The sequence below is a fragment of the Xiphophorus hellerii genome, chromosome 23, assembly GCF_003331165.1.
Source record: "Xiphophorus hellerii strain 12219 chromosome 23, Xiphophorus_hellerii-4.1, whole genome shotgun sequence".
Lineage (NCBI taxonomy): Eukaryota > Metazoa > Chordata > Actinopteri > Cyprinodontiformes > Poeciliidae > Xiphophorus > Xiphophorus hellerii.
Genome location: NC_045694.1, coordinates 17,413,035 through 17,434,232, shown reverse-complemented (window position 1 = coordinate 17,434,232; position 21,198 = coordinate 17,413,035). Strand labels below are relative to the sequence as shown.

At 36.5% G+C, this 21,198-nt stretch overlaps 1 protein-coding gene across 1 annotated transcript in view; it reads right to left on the bottom strand.

The window, feature by feature from the left end:
- Window positions 1-21,198, bottom strand: part of spock1 (SPARC (osteonectin), cwcv and kazal like domains proteoglycan 1) — a 193,269-nt gene that overhangs the window by 106,291 nt on the left and 65,780 nt on the right. The window contains 3 exon segments of the mRNA XM_032555366.1: window positions 7,303-7,377; window positions 18,651-18,696; window positions 20,462-20,470. Of these exon segments, the coding sequence (XP_032411257.1) occupies window positions 7,303-7,377; window positions 18,651-18,696; window positions 20,462-20,470 (130 nt within the window).

Below are 21,198 nucleotides of genomic sequence, written 5' to 3'. Positions count from 1 at the left end.
GGAATTTTATGACCATCTCACTTTGACTCTATTGTTAGTAAATCACTATTAAATTAGTCGGTGCAGAGCTGGGTCTGGTTCTGACTGAATGATTGGAGATTAACTGAATCCTTCTGAGCCCTGTGATGAAGTGGTTACCTTTTATAGGGGCAGTATTATGTAAAATTGACTTCTTTGAGTTTGACATCATGTTATGATGTTATTCTCGCATCAAAAATATATCTGGAGTGTTGCCTTGATCCTTTCATATATGTTTGAGAAATCCTTTAATCTTCCGCTGCAAACATTTAATTTAAATGCTTTAAAAAAATTTAATTTAAATTAAATTCATTTAATTTAATTTCACCGTGTTAAAGTTGGAAGTAATTTTTTAAAAGTCATATTTGATATAAATATAGCATTTTTATAACAACTAAAACGTAACAGTTACTTGATTATGATAGGAGAAAACTGCCCCTTCAAGGGTTTGCCCCACCTATTTAGCTCTGGGGTTAGGCACCCACCCTCAGGCAACCCAAGGATAAGAGAATTATAGAAAATTGATGGATAGATGAATTACATTTGTTTTGAACTGAATTACATACACAGTAATTGTGCAGGATCTATATCAGTTTGCCCTGCAAAGTGTCTTGATGACATTTTTGAATTGGAACTATATAAATAAACTATGTTGACCCGATACATTTCAATGATTGTAACAAGATGAGCCCTGTTGTTATCATCTCTCAGTGGTCATAACGTTAGAGTCTCGCTGTCAAACTGCTCCCGCATGGCCAAACTACATGACTTTTGCAATTTGACTTTAAGATTCTGTTGCCTTTGCCATGGCATGTCGGATGTACTTTTCACTGTTGTAATAATATTTGCTTTGAACACTCTGCTGTTGCTGTCAACCCAGCTGCCATCTGGCCAGATTTCTTTTTATAATGCTGTGGGGGGAGATCAATATTCGTCTTCGTTGGTAGCTCATGCTTGGAGAAAACAGGAAACGCATAAAAGAAAATACATGTGCTGCCGACATCCAATGTTCTGCTGAGAAAAATAAGATTCATCTGACTGAACAAGAAGACCAAAGATAAAGCCTTCAAGCTAATGTCCAGTTAAAGTATATGTGTAAATATGTAAGGTTTTAAAAATTTCTCTGTGTACCAAACATTGTTATATAATAGCATTTCATGCACATCAGGTTTTTATTCAACATAAACTCTTTTATGCATGGATTATAATAGCTTCACTCTATACCTATCTATATATTAAACATGTACTCTTCACATATGTTACAGTAAACGCAAATCTCTAGAATAATGTGCATTTAAATATGTATGTGACAAATACATCATGATATATAATACGTGAAAACTGTCATATAAAGAGATAATGAAAATATTACTGTTAAATGAATGAAGCTACATATTTCAGAATATTGTTCAGTGTAATGAAAGTATAAACAGCTTGTCCTGTCCATACTCTCTTCTTGTTTCTGTCCCATCCATCCATAATTTAGCTTTTTGCTCTTCACCTGTCAGACACCAAAGAATGTGTATTTTAACAATGAATTTTTTTACAAGAACAATATTGTTTAAAGCATTTAGCAAAAATGAAATGACAATCAAACTCAAAAATATATTATACTGACAGATTTAACTACAATCTGTCAGTACAACTACAGCACACAAAATAAATCTCTCCTACACTGTCTTTCCCTTTCTGTCAATCAGAGACACTTTCACCAGCATCAAACTGATTTGATATTTCTTCCAGTCATACTGTACTTCACTTTTACAATACAAAAAGACATTTGATAATTATATGCAAAAATATTGCTTTTGGTACAACAAATTATAAATTACAGTCTAAAAAATATTTTACTGCAAATACATTTGCTGTGGTTAAATTAAAATGAACCTTACTATACCTAAATTGGTGAAAAAGTAACTTAAAGCATAGCCAGTGATCCATGATGTTCATTTCAGTCAGCAGAATATCATTAATTACAGTTTCTCCAAAAAAAAAAAAAAACTTAAATATTTTAACAAATGTTAATGTTTTGTTCTGTTAAGTTGTCATACTGTGGAAATATTTGCAAGGTATTCTTGAGGTGTTTAGGATTTATGGTTGATTGCTGACAATTTGTGTTTGAAAAAATAATTTAGAGAATTTTCCCAATAGGGAAACCAGAAACACGTCTCCAGAGGAGGCAGTTTGAGTTAACAACAATCTGACAACACCGTACTTTACAGGGGAGACAAACACATGGAAATTTTAAAATATCTGAAGAAGACGTGACGATTTAAATGTGAAGACTGCTCAAAATAGTTCTGTGAAAAGCAAAGGCTCAAAATCTGTCCTGCTAAAATGTTCCTCTAAAAGAGTCCAAATTTACACATACAGTTTACACAGTTTTAAAGCCTCTCACATCGTTATTTGCAGCATGGAGTGGCTTCTTCATGAGTCAATGTGCACATTATTAAAAAAGAACAAACATTTTAATTTTCATGATTTAGAGGACTTGTTCTGGTTGTCTAATAGCTGTTCACATGTATACCTTCCCACACACACCCACATCCTTAAAAGGGTTAGTTCAGTGGCTATGGCAGAGACCTAATTTGAAGACCAAAGAAGGCATGGTAAAAATACAAGTTAATCCTATTTCTATCATTTATCATTTAGATAAATATCAAAGAGTGAGAAATGTTGAGTGTGCAGGGTTGCAAACAGCAATGGATTTAGTATGAATTGCAGCAAGATTAGAATCAAAACGTTTTCTGCATGCATTGGTTTTCAATGTGATGTGCATTAAAATGTTCTAAACAAAAAAGTTCCTGGGTAATGTCACCTAGCAGAGCAAATATGCTACTTTCTGCACAATCTAACTGGTACAAGCTTTCGAGGTGTGTCCCTGGCAAAAGAGCACATTATACTTGTGAGAAACAATGTACTTTCACAATTACAGCCAGAAGTCAATTAGCCTTCTAATTCTTTTTTTTAACCTTTCTCTAGCCATGATATCGCTTAAAAAAGTAACAATATGATGGGGAATAATGTTCTCTCTGCTCTCCAATTCTGCACATATACCAGGATGACACACAGTAATTTGATACCAAAGATAGTCAGAGAGGTTAAAGAGCCAACAAGCCCTGTCAGAGTAGATATTGAGCTCAAATTAGTTGATGCCAAGCTGGAAACGGGTCGTATGTTCTGTGTTGACCCCACTGAACTATTGCTCTCCACTGTTTGCCCTCTGTGCTGTTTTTCTTAATGGCAGCCAAACAAGTCAGAGATTAAATAAACAAAAGCTTTGACAACCATCCCCAAAGGACAAATTCTGAACTGTTATTAGAAAAATGAACTTTGCTTTCAGGCTGATAAACTAATTAAAAAGGTGTTTCTTCTTATACCTGGGGGCTACTGAGGAAGCCCAGACGGAGGAAAAGGCAGCTATAAGACAAACAGATCAAGAGGAGATTAAAATCCACTTCACTCCTCGCTTTGTGAGTGCTCCTCCGGGTCTGGCTGTTTGGCCCAAGAATGGCACCAAGGCGAGGGATGTCAGAGACAAATGATGGAGGGATGAAAGCACAGACAGGGCCTCTGGGAGGACAAGGTGATGGAAGAGATTCACCATCCAGAAAATTAATTATTGAAACCATCAGCAAATCATATTATTGTGGTTGTAACTGAGGAATGGGGAAGATAAACAGGCTGTTCCATTTTGAATGTCAGGAAGGAAACCACAGTGGCTCAGGGCAGAAAAATATCTGGAGGGAGACACTATTGACTCTCGGTTATAAGCAGAATATTCATCACGGCCACACAACCAATATGCACACACAGCTGCACATCCATGCTTTATTGTGTGAGTTCCTGAAAGAGGAGCCTTTGTGGATCTCCTGCTTGCAGCGGACCAATTTTAATAGGACAGACACCATGTCAGCAAATAATCAAGTGGTCTTTGAAGACAGCTTCAAAGCAAAGGAGCAAAGATGCATTTAAGGACAACACGCCTGGCAGAGGACACTCGTTTTAGGTGCAAGTCGGTAATTGTCACGGTTTAAACAAAGGTAACCTGTGTTGCCTGAAGTGGGTTGGCAATTTTTGTCATCATAGTGAAGAAGAGAGCAAGTACAAATAAAACAGGAAATGCATGAAATAGGGTTGGTTAGGTAGAAACATATACACACACAGATAACAGAGCAGGGTAAAGCAGACTGCAAGGTGGTCACAGCGTGTACGGGCATAAAGTAGAAAGGGTTTAATTTTGAGTCACATTGCTGCCAGCCAACCTGAACACTGAATAACATTATTTCTCCAGGAATGTGTTTCCCTTTCATTTGTTTCTGATAAGTTTAAGAGCTCAAAAAGAAATTTTGTTTGAGCAAAGGTACATTTTTAAGTCCTGTGAGACTACGTTATCACCCTCAGGTCACACATTAATGCAAAGAAACTTCTGGCAGCCACTTTTAATGCAGCAGGTAAACAGTAGGGATATACCGGCTGTGGAAGACATGATGGAAAACTGTGTTGAATAAAAAAAATTTTAATAAGTATGTCTTTGTCCAATACACACACCCCTCCCCCCCCCACACACGAGTTTAACAATTTTCTGCTTCTAGCAAAAATAATTCATGATTGCTCACATTGGGAAGCTTACAAAAATATATTTGAAAGCTGTTCTTTTATCCTGTTATATAGTTATTGGTATGAATATTTCTCAACTTTCCCTGCATTTTTAGAATCTTTTTTTAATCAATTTTCTTAGCTGCCATTTGTCTTCTAATTAACTTTTAAACTGACCTTATATTAAAGTAGCTGAAATGTTGTTTGCATATATTTAAAGAAGAGGAATAACGATCATGTTATTTTTAGCAACATGTTAACAGCCAGAAGTAAAAGGGTAGCTGCTGTACAACAAGTGAAGGTTTTTCTTTTTAATTACCCTGAAAAATTTTCGCCCTCTTCTCACACTCTTGTACAATGTCTGCCAAAATGCCCAGGGCCTTTTTCTAACCACGCGTTGTCGCCTGGCAAACAGTTTGTGTCGGTTCAACCTTTAGTTGGTTTCCAGTTAATAGACGTGCTTCTTTTCTAACCTTGCAATTATATTAAAACAAATCTTGAAAAACACAGGGCTGTATAGTGTGACAAATGTGTTGTATCTGACAAAACTTTATGTGCAACAAATTATTGTGCTGATGTCCCAGGTGTCGTTTTAAGTGAGTTTTAATTTAGTGCACTATATCCAATATATTTAAAGGCATCAGTGCTTAAGTTAATGTTTATTTCAAAGGCTTCAGTTTAGCAAAAGGCTTCAGTTTAGCAAAATGTCTTGGGTGTATCCAAGACATTTTTAAAGAGGGCCAAATACGGTCTATTTAGGAATAAACAAGTTGATTTTGAGATCAATTTGTCTATTCCACTTATAAAGTGGAATGAACTTTATAAAAGTGCATGGCTCATAATATAAATGTCAGAGATTGATATGTACCTGAATACATGAAGCACATGAATAATTCTGATTAATTGAAGCTATTTAGTTCATAAGAAAGTTACTCATCAGGAAGTAATCTGATATGTCTGTCAAAACCTTACAGTACAAAGTGTTTTTCCTCATGCATTTGTCTTTATTTACATGAAGAAAGGCACTTAACACAGTTTGCATTACAATTTATAATAGTAAAAATGGCTGTTGTGTTACGTGTGGCAACCTGATGTAAGATGGTATGCCCATGTCGCCTGACCTTATATTAAGGTGACGCAAACATTGGGAATTTCATATAAAGCTGATAAACTTTGTTACCAGGGATGGTTTTAATATACCTTCTAAATAACGACTGCCGTGAGTGGGTTCAGAGTTATTACCATTTATTTAGTAATTCAGCCTCTGTGAGTACTTACAAATATGCAAAATTGTCTCCCAGTTGGTTGCTTGATGGAATACTAATAGGCAAATTAAACTTTATTAAAGAGGAGGAGAATCATTTCATCCTAGCACACTAAGACACAGATAATAACCTCACTTCTGCACATTGGCACTTACACAGATGTGGTCTACAACATAGCTTTTTAAAAATACGCCCTATGATCCTGTTGGGTTTTGCTAAGAGCATTGTTTCTTTCTTCAAAACCGCTTTTAATACCTGCTCGAACACAATACATGTGCATTATTCAGCTTTTATTTTTAGGAGGCTTACGTGACAGAACTATCTTCTGTTTTATACATATCAATTTAAACAACTGTTAAACAGTAAGAGATAGAAAATGAATCATTAGTCAAAGTATGGTAAATTAGGAAATTACTATTATGAAATTATCTGGCAACAGAAACAAAATGTGCAAACTACCTGTCCAAAAAAAGTCATGCACTAAATTTAACAAAGCTAATAGGTAAGACCATTCCATTGGATAATCATTGTATGGATGATTATGTTTTATTTCACAACATCGATGTGTTCACCAATTTAATGTTGGTGGACACATCCTACAGACATGGAAAAAATGACATTGTAAGGATGTCTATGGATCTAAGGAGGCCGCTATATCTGACAAATCATCAAAAACTGAATGGATAGAGGGGAACAATCATCTTAGAGGAGGTGATATGGATGGAAAACATATTTAATCAACAGCAGAACTCATAGCTAGGTTCAGTCATGAAAGTAAGAGCATTCCCATACACGCAATGAGAAGAGAGGTCAAAGGATTGTACTGAACAATTGTACAACTGTTACGAAAACCACTGATGAGTGATATAAGAGTAAAAACTGCTGCAATTTGCAGAAGAGCATAATAATTGGACTTTGGACCAAAACAAGCTGCTGATGAGTCCAAAGCGAAGGGCAGGTGACAGAACCGTCATGCATGTTATCTACTTTATAAGTCTTCGAGGCCATGTTGTAATCAGAGATCGAAGTAGTAGGTTCTGGCTTGGGTTTTGTAGACCAAACTGCAAGCAACAGTAGTTGCATCACATGTGAAAACTTGGGGTATTTTTCACAGAAGTCAGGCAGCAGCATTTTGAATAACTTACAATTGCTGTAGTGACATTTTGACCTATTTAAAGTGTGTTGCAATAATCCAATCGTGATGGAACAAAAACATGAATAATTATTTCCAGTTCAATATGTCTGACAATGAACCCTAGCTTGGCGCTATTTTTCATATGATAAAACAAAAACAAACCAGAGACATGATGTATATTAAAAGTTCACATATACAAGTATTGTGTCTTTTATATACAAGCTTTGGACATGACAAAAGGTAAGAATGCCCACAGAAGTTGAAAGGGATGTGGCCCAAACTCACCGTTCTGTCCAGTCTTCTTGGCAGAGTGGGCTTGAATCCCTTCTTCTCTGATTCTGCCAGGTTCAGCCACTCGCTCTTTATAAAACAGTAAATACAAGCAATTAGTTAAAGTTGTCCATGCGTATCTCAATGCAATGTTGCAAACAATGTTTAAAATAGAAATGAAAACTAAAACCACTGAGATGTTTGCATCAGATCCATGAACTAAGACAAACAACATTTGGTGCAGTCTCTCTTTAAAGTATAATACCCCTCTGCTGTCCTAGTATGTCTCTCATAAGCAAACAGTTGTCAGATTCAGCACTTTTCACTGAAAGCTTTTAACGTATAAAAACATAAACTGCTAGTTAAAACGTAAATTTAACTTTTATCAGCTGACGAGTTGCATGCTGCTAACAAAACACCCTAAAAGAGCCTGCAAAAGAGGCAGAGCTGATGACAGTGATCTCGATAATGACCCACTTTCTCAGATTTTCCAACAGGTTGCATCAGTGACGTTAATATTACCAAGTAAGCCCAAAGATAGGTGTCAGGCTAAGTGGCTCAGAATATATCAGTGGCTTAAACAATGGTGAAATGAGCTGTTCCATTTGTAGACTGTAAGTTGCTATGCCTGTTAATAGCTGAAGACATTGTTTGAAAGAGTTATCCCACATACAAAGCAATTGATATAAAATTCTGAATTTTAAGAAAGTGAAGAAAAGCATCGAAAAAATGCTTTTCTTTTCCTAGTGGGAAAAAAATGTTCCCACTAGGTTTTCTGGCATGCCACAAATATAGAACATTTTGGTAATTTTAACTAATCCAAAAAAATAAATAAATAAATTTAAAAATAAGGGAAATTTGGTGTGATTTAACTTCAGACAAAGAAGAAAAAAACATTTAGCTGTCTTTATTTGCTGCAAGTAAACTTGTGGTGTCAACTGAATGCTAGTGCTGGAAAGAGACACAGTTTTATGTTTTACCAGAAGTGTCTTGATTTAAAAGTGAGTGGAGAATTGAAGGCCATAGAAAAGGCATGCTTCTGAAAAATTTTTTTATTTTTTTTACCAATCACATCACTTCATAGTATAGATTAGGGTCTCAGAAACATTCCTTAGAGATTTTGGTCTATATTGGCATAATAGCATGACAATACACATTGGTCAGCTGCACATCCAATACAGATGTGTCAACTGAAGAAATATCCTAATCCTACAGTTATCCCAAACAATATGAAGTATCACACAAAGCAATGTGATCCTGTGTCTAACATGGGGCAAAAAAGCCATAAACTCCATAGATAACTAGAAAATGATAAATTATGGGAACATTAACCAGCAAACTAAACCAAAAACTATAAAAACAAAGTAATCGTAAGCAAGAGGATTGAACATGTTACAGAACCCTTAGCCAAGTCTTGAATATCAGATAGAGAGATGATGCACTGTAACAGGGACTAATCCACCTTCCTCAGTTACTCACCATTTCAAAATACTGCATAGGGCATTAACTAGTAGTATCTAGTAGTTAGTAGGAGTCTTAGAAAAGAAATAGTCAGTAGGCTATGACATTAAGAGACAGAAATGATTAGCTCCCTGAACTCATTCATCTACTGGTATTTATTAGCAAGAATAGTCCTGACAATGGACTGAATATAAAGAGCAGAAAAAAGTGTGTGTGAAGCAAAAAGTTCATCCAACTTTTGCCAATATGCCCTCCTTTCATTACCATCCACTCTTCTTTTCTCTCCCTCTCACCAGGCAAAACTCTTTTCTCCTCATTACTGGATGACTCTCTTATCTCTGAGTTATCCTCTCTAGAGGGAATCTTTCTCAAGTGCTCTCTGTGGGCCTTGTGTCTATATATCTTTATATCTCCCTCTGCCTTCCTCCCCTGGGACACTCCTCTGATGCCACTGTCGCTTTCTCAAGCCCGCATTTAGTCCACGGGTTCTTGCTAGGATCGCAAACAACCAACGTGTGCTCGCCTACCTGCGAAGTTTATTTATCCTAATGTGCCAGTGATCATCAGATTACACTGGCTATGGAGAAAAAGAGAAGATTCAACACATATACTTCCCTCATTTTTGAGATCTGTTGTTGTGTGTAAATCTCACAGAAAACAGCTTGTTCAGCACTGTTCACACACTGCAGTTTATTGATTCGACAGTTTATTCTGTCGTGCACTTGCTTCGGACCCATCTTTGTAAATTGAAGGTGCAGGACACTAACAATTCACTGTGCTCACCGGGGTCCTGGGAGCCAACAGTTACCCTTTCCTGTCCCTTTGTTTAGCTGATATTCCTCAGTGAAAGCATTCTCTTATTTCCCCATCACTGCTGCCTGGATATTTAATGCCTTTCTTGATAACCTTGTATCAGTTTATTAAATGAACTAAATCTTTGATGGGGCAGTATTTTTTTCTTTCCTCTCCAGGTATTATTTACAGCCTGTTCTGCAAGGGTGTGCATGCTCGAGTGGTTAATTTACTTTTGAATGTCGGATATCACTGTAGCAAGTACGCGTAGGTTTCAGAAGATAATCTTGTTTATGTGCTCAGACTCAACACTGTAAGTACTCACCACTCTGAAAAAGCAAGATAAGGCTGAGCTAAGGGTCACAGATATCGAGTCACTCTTTATGATGCGGCCAACGAGCCATTAAAATCAGAGCAGCAAACAATGTTTTAAAGAACGCCTGGAGAGAGATAGAGAGTTGTGAACCCTCATCACATTACTCCGAAATGAGATATTTATTTGCACACTATTTCAAGCAGACCTGAGGTGCTCAACGCCTTTTTGGAGTCCTCTCTGTCTCTTTTCTTATCTTGCTAATTCTCCCAGCTTCTAAAGGGGGAGATCAAACATAGTTTTATGAGGTCGTATTAAGGAGGCGGTGACGAAGTCGGGAAAGATTAAAGATGGACCGATGAGAAATGTGAGCAGACAGAAGGCATATCTACTGAGAGAGGAGGGCTTAGTGAGCTGGAGAAAGAGCTGACGAAATACATAGAGCGACGACAAACGCTCTGCTGGGAAAACACAATGTCGACTCTAATCAGGCTGATTGGCAATTTGGAAGCCACAAATTTTCAAGGCTTTGTTTGCTGCTGGTGTGGCCAAACAAGAGCGAGTTGCAACCAAGTTTGATTTCTGCTGCCAAAATGGTTCCCATACCAACCACTTATTCATTGTGTAACCTGTTAAGACAAACACTGGGGCAAAACAGGGGTCAACATGACTTTTCAATTTTTGTTTACTCCCCGTCTCCGTCTGTATTGTGCCCATCGGTGTTGTGCCCTCTGCCTGTTTCTTGATGCCAGTTAGACTCTCCTGTGTCTTCTGGACTGGCTGTGATAATGTGGTCCTTGTAATCCTCACTTTGACTTTCCTCTCTTGATAATGCATTGAAATCACAAGCTCACAATTCTGCAGGGCATGGCCATTTACAAGAAGCCAGACCCAAATAGCTTGAATACAGTTTTAGTCATTGGTCTCGCTGATGGCATAGCTTTTATCTGCTTCCCCCTCTCCGCCTTGCTCGCCCAAAGGTCCTGCTCAGCACTACTCTCAAAGCATCACTGACAGGAGAGAGCAGAACTAAACTATAAGTACTGAATAAAAAGTTTGACTTTGGAAGAAGGCTAAGCTGACCTGCAGGACATAAGGGATTTTAGTTTTAACTTGATGGATGTTGAAATGTAAATAACAGAAGCCACAAAAGAGGAAATTGTTTATGTGTTGCAAAGAATTGCCTGTAGCATAATAACCAGAGATAATTTTTTCATTAAAAATTAAGAAAAGTTGTTTTTAAATACATCTAAAGTACCCAATGTCAAATCCTGGCAATATGTTCTATGCAGTACTGAAAAATATGATTGACCATTACAGACATTTATGCAAATCTTCTAAACTTCCTCATGTAAGCCTCTCTTGGGGGATGCTTATAAAAAAACACGCATAGACATGAAGTGCTGAATTCGATTCTGACTGATGAAATCGATTCTGACTGATGTAGACGTGTGACAAAAATTGTACCATTTTGTTCGCCCAGATTGAACTATTTCAAGTGTTGGCTGTGCTTTTTTGTGGAAATGCACCCAGACAGCGATGTTGATATTTCTCTTCAACTATTCCGCTTCCAATATCAGGTTTTTGTATCGGCAGGAGATATCGATACTTTTGGAGGAGCATTTATCTGAAGCAATGAGGAATTATAGACATCTGTACCATTCTTCTCTGAATAACTCAGATAAAAATAAGACTGGTGAATGGTTAACTCCTGGATAGAAATGTCGCTGTTTATGGAGGAGGCAGTCTACAGAAATGTGTGGCGCTAGCTACATGACCGTTCTGTAAAAGCAAAAAGAGGATGAAGGGAGGGTAGGGCGTGACGTATACTGAAGCGGGACGGGTGTCCCCCAGGTGGTCTGCACCGTTGTATGAAAGGTGTGTGCAAATACGAACCGTTCATAACAATGTTGCTGTGCATTGACTGTTCGGCTTTGGCTGAATTTGTCGAGGCCTTTCAACTGCTGGATGAGAAAAATAGGCTACAAAAATTGCTGTCACTATTCTGTTTCCCCAGTTTTCAAGAATGTAACAATAGCTCTTCATCGCCATAACAGAGGGTACAACAAACTGACATTGTCATCTTTATCTGACATGAACTCAAACTAGGGCCTGTACTTCATCTCTCCGTGTCCTGCATTGTTTAAGCTTGTGTCACTGTGTGGTATTACACATAAAACGTCACTACCTCAGATCTGAGAACAAAGTAACATCTTTTTCCCTGAAGACAAATATATTAGAGTAACGCGTTGCATACGCTTATATACGCTTTGAACCGCATGTGTGACAACTATGGGTCGCAAGCCAGTAATTACATTGAATGAAAATTAGATGCAATTGAATATGTAATTTATTATTTTAAAAATTGATGGGTAAAAATAGATTGATTTTATGGTTAAGAGCCAATATTAAATTAACTAAAGTATACCACACAGCTATCTATAAATTATGCTAATCCTTCATGATAGTTGTCTTCTGATCGGGGCTCATTTCTTATTTCTTACTAAATTACTCAAGGACAATGGCTAATTTTCAATTGCAGTTTCCTCCTTTTGGAACTTTATGGCCATTTCATTTTGTCAAATTGGTCTCAGTTTGTTCATTATTTTTTCTGTCTTATTTATTTTGAGTCACTTATAACAGGGCAGTATTTATTTTCTCATGTTCTTAGATTTCATACAGAAACGCTGGACTTTCTTCTATTCTGTTACATGCTTCGCGACAGGCATCCTAAGAGACATCCGCTCTTTTATCCAGGTTAATTAAGAATGTATTATTGAGTAACTTATCTTTATGAGTTTGTCTCGCTGAGGGGAATATCATTGTCGCAAATGAGAATAGACCTAGATGATTGTGCGAGCAGAAAGCTGAATGTAGAGAATTTGATAGCTAATAAGCCAACAAATGGAGCATAAATACCATTACTGGGTAAGCTTGGTACAAGAGCCATATTAGGGTGCCTGTTCTGAGTGCTGCTGCTGAAAAGAGTGGAGGTTTCAGACCTTTGTTTTCTTTGCAGTTTTTCAGTGACAATCTTTTCAAAGGTGCTTTGGCCAAATTTGACACCCCTGTTTTATGAAAGAATATATTAGTTTATACTCTATTAAAGCTTATTAGCTCGACTATTCACAGAGTTGATCGTCCGACAAACATGATTGCTCCAGGAACTAACAGTCCTAGCAGTTGTTGCCATTCTTTTAAAGTAATGATTTATAATAGTTTTATGAACTACTTTCTAATGTCCTGCAGCATGTAGATACTTGCATTACTTTGTAAAACAAAACAAAAAAAACAACAGAGATTTGGTTTGAGCTTTGTTAGTAAATATTTTTTTTACATTTTTCTATCTCAACTATACAAACAGTTAGCCACACTTTGTTAGCATCTCTGTTGATGCTAACTTTGACTTCCTAAAGAGAGATTACAAAAAATACTCCGACATTTTTTTTTAAATGGGCAATAAGGCTCTTTACAAACAGTAATATTTACTTTTTGTTTATTATTCAATGTTTACTTTTGATGTTTAATTCATTCTCAATCCAGCATTACTCAAAATGAGGCAAACACAAACACAGTAAGAACTAGAAGCCAATTCTTGCTTTGATACTTTAAGAAATCTACCCATACATGCAAAATTGCAGAATATGCATACTTAGTTATGCAGTTTATAAAGCCTGGTGTTAGTAACTTGACCTTGATAACTTTTTCACAATATTATTTCAAATAAACACTGGATAGTCACTGGTTAAGATGGACATTGCAAATTGCACTATTATGTAAAAAGAGCAAACAATGCCTGCAAGGCTCAATTTCACAGATGGTTTCAGTCCTCTTAAGATGTTAATGAGCTGAGGTTGATGCATCAGAGGAGTAGCTGACAAAATCACCAACATAATCATCAGCTAGATCCCAGATAACGGATTCTTCTTTTTACACTAGCAGAGGAAATCAAGGTTTCATTTTGTTTTTTCATTATGTTGGGTTCATTTTAATTTTACTACAGCCTTACAAATGAACCTGTCACTCCAATTACTGTCTGAAAAAAAACTAATTTATCAGAGCAGGAATTGATTGCTAGGTATCAGGAAGTTTGTGATGCCATCAAATCTGTTTATGCAACTAAGGAGAACTAATGAATTGCTTAATGATTGATCCAGTGGACTGGAGTTTCATCATCAACTTTCCTGCAGTTGCTGATTAGTCTCCAAGGGCAACCATGGATTCATTAATCGAACTGAAATCAGCAGCCTGCTGATTAATGTCTGCATCTGTGGGCCGGAACGGACTTCAACTCAAAATGTTATTGTCACACTTATCAATACAGTTTCAACACATCAAATTATAAGAAATGTACAGAATAACATGGTACATTATGTTGAAAAAAACTCCTTAAAATTTAACAGTTGTGAAGCAAGAGAACCATCATTCCTGGAAGCTGAACTCTTGCTTTTTAATGTTGTATCCTGACTAAAATAGCCCAAAAGATATTTGGAGCTTAAAGAAAGAAAAAAACGAGAAAAAAAAAAAGATGGTCAATTTCGGTAAAAGTATTCTGACATTATCTACATCACGAATCATTTTACATCCAAAATCCAAATGCAAGTAGGTTTTAAAAAGCTGGAGTGTGACGCCTACAGTACCACTTGACTGATAATGGAAACTACTGTAAAAGCATGTCAGGACACCAGAAAATTCTCCCATAGGGATTGTCTGACTGATGTCTGTAACTTTTTCAATGTCTAATTGTTTTGCCATCCATTACTCCCAGCTGTGCCATTTGTGTGGGAAGCAGCAACTTGTTTCAATTCTGCAGCAGTCACATCGTAGCAGTGCAGCACAAACAGCACAGCAAATGCAGGACTTATAAAATGATTTTAGGCCTTATGTTATCATCTATATAATTGGCACAGAGTTATGCATGGACAGACTCATTAGATGGATGCACAGATGTCTCTGTCTCATCTCACTACATCCTGACAAATTGTCACAGTTACTCATGTGCATGTGAAGTATTTTATGCGCTGGGCTGCTTAGGGGCTGAGAAGTTGTCTGTTACAGAACTTTCAAAAATAATTTCAAACAATCTCTGGAAATATTTAGAGCATTTAAAATGATAGATTAAACTATCTAAAAAGAAATTTGTCTAAGTAAATCTTTACAGTCTCCCCCAACTGTTAAGTGAAGAATAATGTTTATTGCTCATGGGTTTTTGTTGAACAAAACTGTCTTGTGATCTGGCCGATATAATATGACTGAATTATCTGAAATAATTATTAGGATCTCAGAGTGCTGCAGTATTATTTTTTTTAATCTTCAGTAGGTTAAGAAGCAGGGCAGAAAGTACAAGCACTAAAATCTATTAGAAGTTTCTGCTTGCTCAGTTGGACAAGAGAAGAAAAATGCTGCTTGAACAAATTTGAATCCTGACATGATGGAAAGCAAATATAGTCACCACTATGGGTTCTCAATGGTTTGGAGTTATGCAGCTGAGAGACTTTGTTCTTTTATTTTATTGGCACTAAAATAATATTTAAAACAGTTTATTATATTGGATTTTGACATTTTTGAAAACATTTCAAACAGTGCTTGTAGTAAAAGCACATCTCATAATTTAATTAAATTATTGTCAGCCTGGTGGATGGGTGCTGTCTTTAGCCTTTCCCCATTTTTTGCACCCTGCTTTGTCAAAGCCATCTTCTGCACATCATTTCATACCGACCATACATCAGCTGGTACATTTTGTACCAGCCTTGACAACCAACAATTCAACAAAGTAATTTTCTACTTTCTATTTATAAATACTGTAGGAAGAAGTGCCTACAGTGCCTCCAATAAATAATGTTACAAGCAAAAATCTTATTTCTAAAAATAATACAATTAAATTAAATAAAAAAGGAGATTTGGGCTGATTATTTCCATAAGTACTATTAACTAAAATTTGACATAAGTAGAGTAAATGATGTGGAACTGTTTAAGTTGAAGCATCATTTAGTTTATGACTAAAACATAGAAAGGTGATGCGACAAAATGGCGTGAAGAGGTGAATTACTCAAACCCTTTACAGAGATAGCAGTTGAATGTTTCATACATTAATAAATCAATAAATAAAAACAAATAAATTATGCCAAATAATGTATCCTAAAGAAAACGTAGGAAAAATTTAAATAAACATCTACAACATTGCCTATACAATATTAATGTATAGAATATCTATAAAAAAAAACTGCATATGACCTCATTAGTGTAACAGAGTCTATATAAAAAACTAATATACACAAAACTAAAGACACATCCAAATGATTTCATGTCATTTGTTTCACCCAAAGCAGTGAATGTCACATTTGCTCTCGCTGTTGGCAGGAAAACTATCAGCAATTTCCAAATTTTTCTTTTTCTTTAAAAAGATGAAGAAATTATATTTGGTTTTTCGATGGCATTTTATCCAAATGTCTTTTTTTCTTAGCTAAGAACTTGTGGGAATTTCTCCTTTTTGTTATCATTTGATATGTCTTATTTTCCACCTGCTCTCTTCATTATTAAATAAACTTTATTCACATTTCCCTGCACATATTTACTATCAACCCTCTCCTGATGTGCTTTGCATTTTAGTTTTCTTTTTTTTTTTGCAGTATTTTGATATCACCAAGGGGCCGCTAAATTTTAACCATGACACTTTGCCCATTTTCACCTTTGTGGTTACTGATCTGGATTGAAGTTGTACATTTTCCAAGTATGAAAAATAGGACAGTTCTGGCACTGGCGTTTGAATTAAATGAAAATGTACCATTGTTTTAATCAAAGTGATCATATTGGAAGTCGTTCAATTCTTTTGTCAGACTGATGTCAGTACAAAAATAGTGAATTTAGTGTCATACCTGTGCCAGATTTCTGTCTCTGCAGATAAAACCTAAATAAAACAGGCTGTGTTTTGTCTTTGCCTTGATGAAAAGCAAAATACTGCCTCCACAGTCACAAATATCTGAATAAGTAAATCTTTAAGCATCTAAATCTGACTTCCCACCTCAATGACTTTGGCACAAAGGCTTTATTCTTTTTCTCATGTGTGCTTAGACCCCAGTTAGGAGGGTGCGTGTTACCTTTTCCTTTCAGTCATCTCTAAGAGCAACGTCGGATTTTGACGCACCGAGGCAAGGCTGTTCTCATTAGTCTCAGTATCCGTGAGGAGCTGGCCCAGATAAACCTGCTCAGCAAGTCTTTCCCTGAAGAGTTGCAGTTAGTGTGCTAGATATGCAAAAGCAAGCCAGCAAAGAACAGAACGAGCTCAGTGGTGGGAGGTTTTAAAGTCTGGAATGCTGTTCAGAGAGCTGCAGTTCAATTAAAGCCTCCACAAACCACCAAACTGTGAGTGTGAAGATGAGATTGAGAGTTTGGGTGTGAGGGAGTTGATGTTTGTAATCACTGAGTTTAGTTGAGAGTTACTGTGGATCCAAGAACATTACACACTTGAGAGCTTGGTATTTATTCTATACTCCAGTGGTTCCCCAAGTGTGGGGCGCACCCCCTGGGAGGCAGGGGGGGCAGTGCCATTGTAGAGGGGGCTCGGGAAGCAGTATGGATGAATGAAAAAAAAAAAAAGTTACACAAATGTGTTTCACTGTAAAGATGGTTTCTAGTCTGTTTTGTTGCAATCTGAAGTGTGAAATAAACTTCAGTGGAGTTTGAAAACAGAATATGTTCATATGTTTATGTCTGGTTCAACGATGTGTGTGCCCAGTTGATTTTTCTTTTCTTTTTTGGGGGGAATTTTATTGTAACCCATAGGGGGGACCAGAAAAATATTTGGGAACCACTGGGGGGGTCCAGAAGAAAATCTTTGGGAGCCACTGCTATACTCCAACACGATAAGCACAACACAGATAAAAAGTTTGCTTCCATCATGCAACGGTTGCAAAACCAAGAATCGGCTTATCCTCAATGGTCAACCAATATTTATAAACTGTTAAAATTTGTTTACTTGAAGTCATCATGAAGCTTTATGTCATTAATTCCGGGCTTTTAATTAATTATTTGTACTATGATGGTGGTAGGAGTTCACCCCATTGATGGTTTGATCCCTGCTCCACCAGTCTGTTGTCGTGTCCTTGGGCAAGATACTTCACCCGCTTTGCCTGTTGGTGGTGGTCAGAGCTTCGGTCAGACTGCCCCAGGGCAGCTGAGCTACTGTCTAATAGCTTACCACCATCAGCATATGAATGTGTGAATAAATGAGTGAATGACTAAAAATGTGTTCTTAGGTTTTAAAACCTTACTTGGTCTCCTCCATACATACTTCTTGCCACTGAGGAGGAATGGGTCAATATTTGTTCCGACTGTAATATCCAGTTGATATTTGACTTGTTCATGTGGACATCTGCAAATTTCAGTCAAGCCTAAAGATGCAAATTTTGTCATTTTAGCTTCTTTTTTTTGCAAAAAAAAATTATTTCCTTTTTTTTTTTTTAACTTTTTCCTTGTCCAACTTCATTGTCCATCCCATTTTAAAACTGTGGAAAGTTAAAGCAAACTTGAGCCTCAGTGGATGCAAAGGTGTTTCTTAATATAACAAATGTTCTTTCATCTCAGCGTGACAGGCTAGATCAAGTGACAGTTTAGTCTGGACCAGCCCAGGCTGGTCAGGAACCCAAGATGTTCTTACTGGGGGGAACAGTGATAATGTAGTATCATTTTCTGATTTATTGTATTACTTTAAGTTTTCTAATTGTCTGACCTATTTCTTGTTTTTATTTGTTACACACTTTTACCAGACAGAGTAAATTGCACATAAAGATTAACTTACCTTGGTCCAGAGACTTGGCAGGAGCCCAGCTTTTAAAGTAATCATCCTAAATGAAAACACAAGAAACTAGGCTATAAAAATATCTTCAAGAATAAAGAATGTTACTGCACAAAACCCAATAGAAACAAGCATAAAACATAAGTGATTTAGATTTTCTTTGAGAACAGAGATAACTTCAGTTTCATTTGTATCATTGCATTAGTGCACATATAAAGACTACAAATCAAAATCGACTAAGTGAAAAAGAATCGGTAACTAACTTTTTTTAATTAAGTGAAAGTGAAAACAGATTTTAAGTGTCATATGTGATACTGTTTGAGGAATTAGTTTAAGACAACCTGCTGGTGAAACAGGTGTATACTTTAACATCTTGCAGTCTAAAAAGATTACAAAGCTTTTTAAATAGCTTTGACATGTTACCCCTTTTAAAGTGTAAAGTTTTTAGACTTGGCTTTAAAAGCCTCTTTTTTATGGTCTCCAGTGACCTAAGGTTAATAAGCCAACCTTTCTAATAAAAAAGTTCACAAAGTGTTTTTTTTTTTTAAAAAAAGGAGGGTGAGTGCACAGACACACTCCTAGACTTGAAGTGGTGTCTGAAGTTCAAGTATTTCCCAGAGCGAACCATATGTTTATCAGCGGGAAGTCAGCCAGTGTCAGTGACACGACGTGATGGAGGCAGAGGAGCCTGCTGGGCCTCAAAGTGGGATCTCTATCTCCTTCATTATTGAATAAGAGAGATGGCGGTGGAGGGTGAGTAGGGGGTTGGTGTGCATGAAATGGATGGCTGAATCCAAAAGTCCAAAGACTGAAATAATAAATCCTGATAAAAGCTGAAATAGAGCAAATGCTTACTTTATAAACGACAACTCTAAACACTCAACAAAAGGTTTCAGACAGAAAATTTAAAATGCAATGAGATCCATAGCTGGGTCTGAACCAATATTTCTTGCTGTAAAAGTATGCAGAACAAGTCAAGATCCGAGTGAGAATATTTAGATGCTTCTATATGCAATTTATTAATGCAAAATATTTTAATTGCAACCAACATCACTGAAAACTGCTTCTACATAATCATCGAAAAGAAAGAGTTCACCTAGGATATTATGGCTACACAGTCTGGGTCAGTTATGGCATGCACGCTAAGAGGATTAGCCAAATTTGCTAAACTCCTCAGCTAATTCCCAACAGTCTAAACAGTTTGGCTGAACTTCAGTTGCCCTTTACCACCTACAGTGAGCTGTAGGTGAAGTAGCCTTGTAAACGTTTTCCAAGGCTTTGAACTTTGTCACATGTTATCATCTTACAATTTAAAAACTCTGTGTGTTGGTGGAATTAAATGCTTAGCTTAATATTCTGCTGGCAATTCTGCTGGATTGGATTTCATTAGGGGGTCTGAATGCAAATGCATATAAAATTTTCTGATTTTTATTTGTAAAAAAAAAAAAAAAGAAGAAGAAAAAAAAAGTACCTTTCTCTTTTCTTTTCATTTTGTGTAACTTTTTGCTCTTCTTCACATTAAATCTCAAAACAAAATGTTGAGTTGAGAAACTGTTTGCTAATACTTTAAAATGTAGAAAGAATTAAATCTATAAAACCAGTGAAGCAAGAGTTTAATATGCTTAGCAGTGCCAAGCTACTTCATATCAGGCATTAAATTTGATTTCAAGATATCAACTGTGTCTTGTATTTTAATCACTAACTTTTCTCCAGCTCTTTGACTTTATGCAAGTGTCAGACAAACCCTGCAATGTCTCAAATTACTAAGTAAAACAAAAACAGCATTAAATTAAACAAACAAAGACAATACTCACCTCTGCTTCCTTTAAATAATTGAAGAAGGCAGAATAGAATAGAAGGGAAAGAGAAAAGAAAGAAAGGTTAGTAATTATGGCTCAGTACGGTATGCATCGGATCTATTACAAGCCTGTGTTACTCATTCTGAATACCGAGCTTACCCCCAAAGATCCATTTAATGCGAATTTGATTCAGAAGGTGGTAAAATACCAGAAGACTCACACATTCACCCTCCTTACACTGCCAGCCTTATGAGGCAGCCTTATTTGATGTGGCATGCAATTTAAGACACAATCGGGGCAAATTGTGCGGGTAGAGCAGCGGCACAGCATAACATGAAAAAGGAGGAAAAAGGGGAAGGAGACGAATCAAACTGGTTTAGTTTAGTTTAGTTTAGTTTATTTCAGACAAACCTTTCACCGACAGTGTAAACGACACAAAGTACAGAATATATTTCTTTTAAAAAAGAAACAAACAAAAAAAAAACAACAAAAACAATAAAAAAACACATCACATCGGTGATTATGAGTCTGAAAAGGAGTATGCTGAAGTATAACTTATGTGGTCATACCCCTTTTCCAGCTGTAATTTATCACAGTATTTTCAATGTCCGATATCCTTTCTGACAAAGGAAATAATAAGTATAATAAGATTTCCTCAGCTAGATGAAAATAGTGCATACACACACATACACATCTGTACACATGCATATATATATATTTACATATACAAACATATATACGTACATACACCC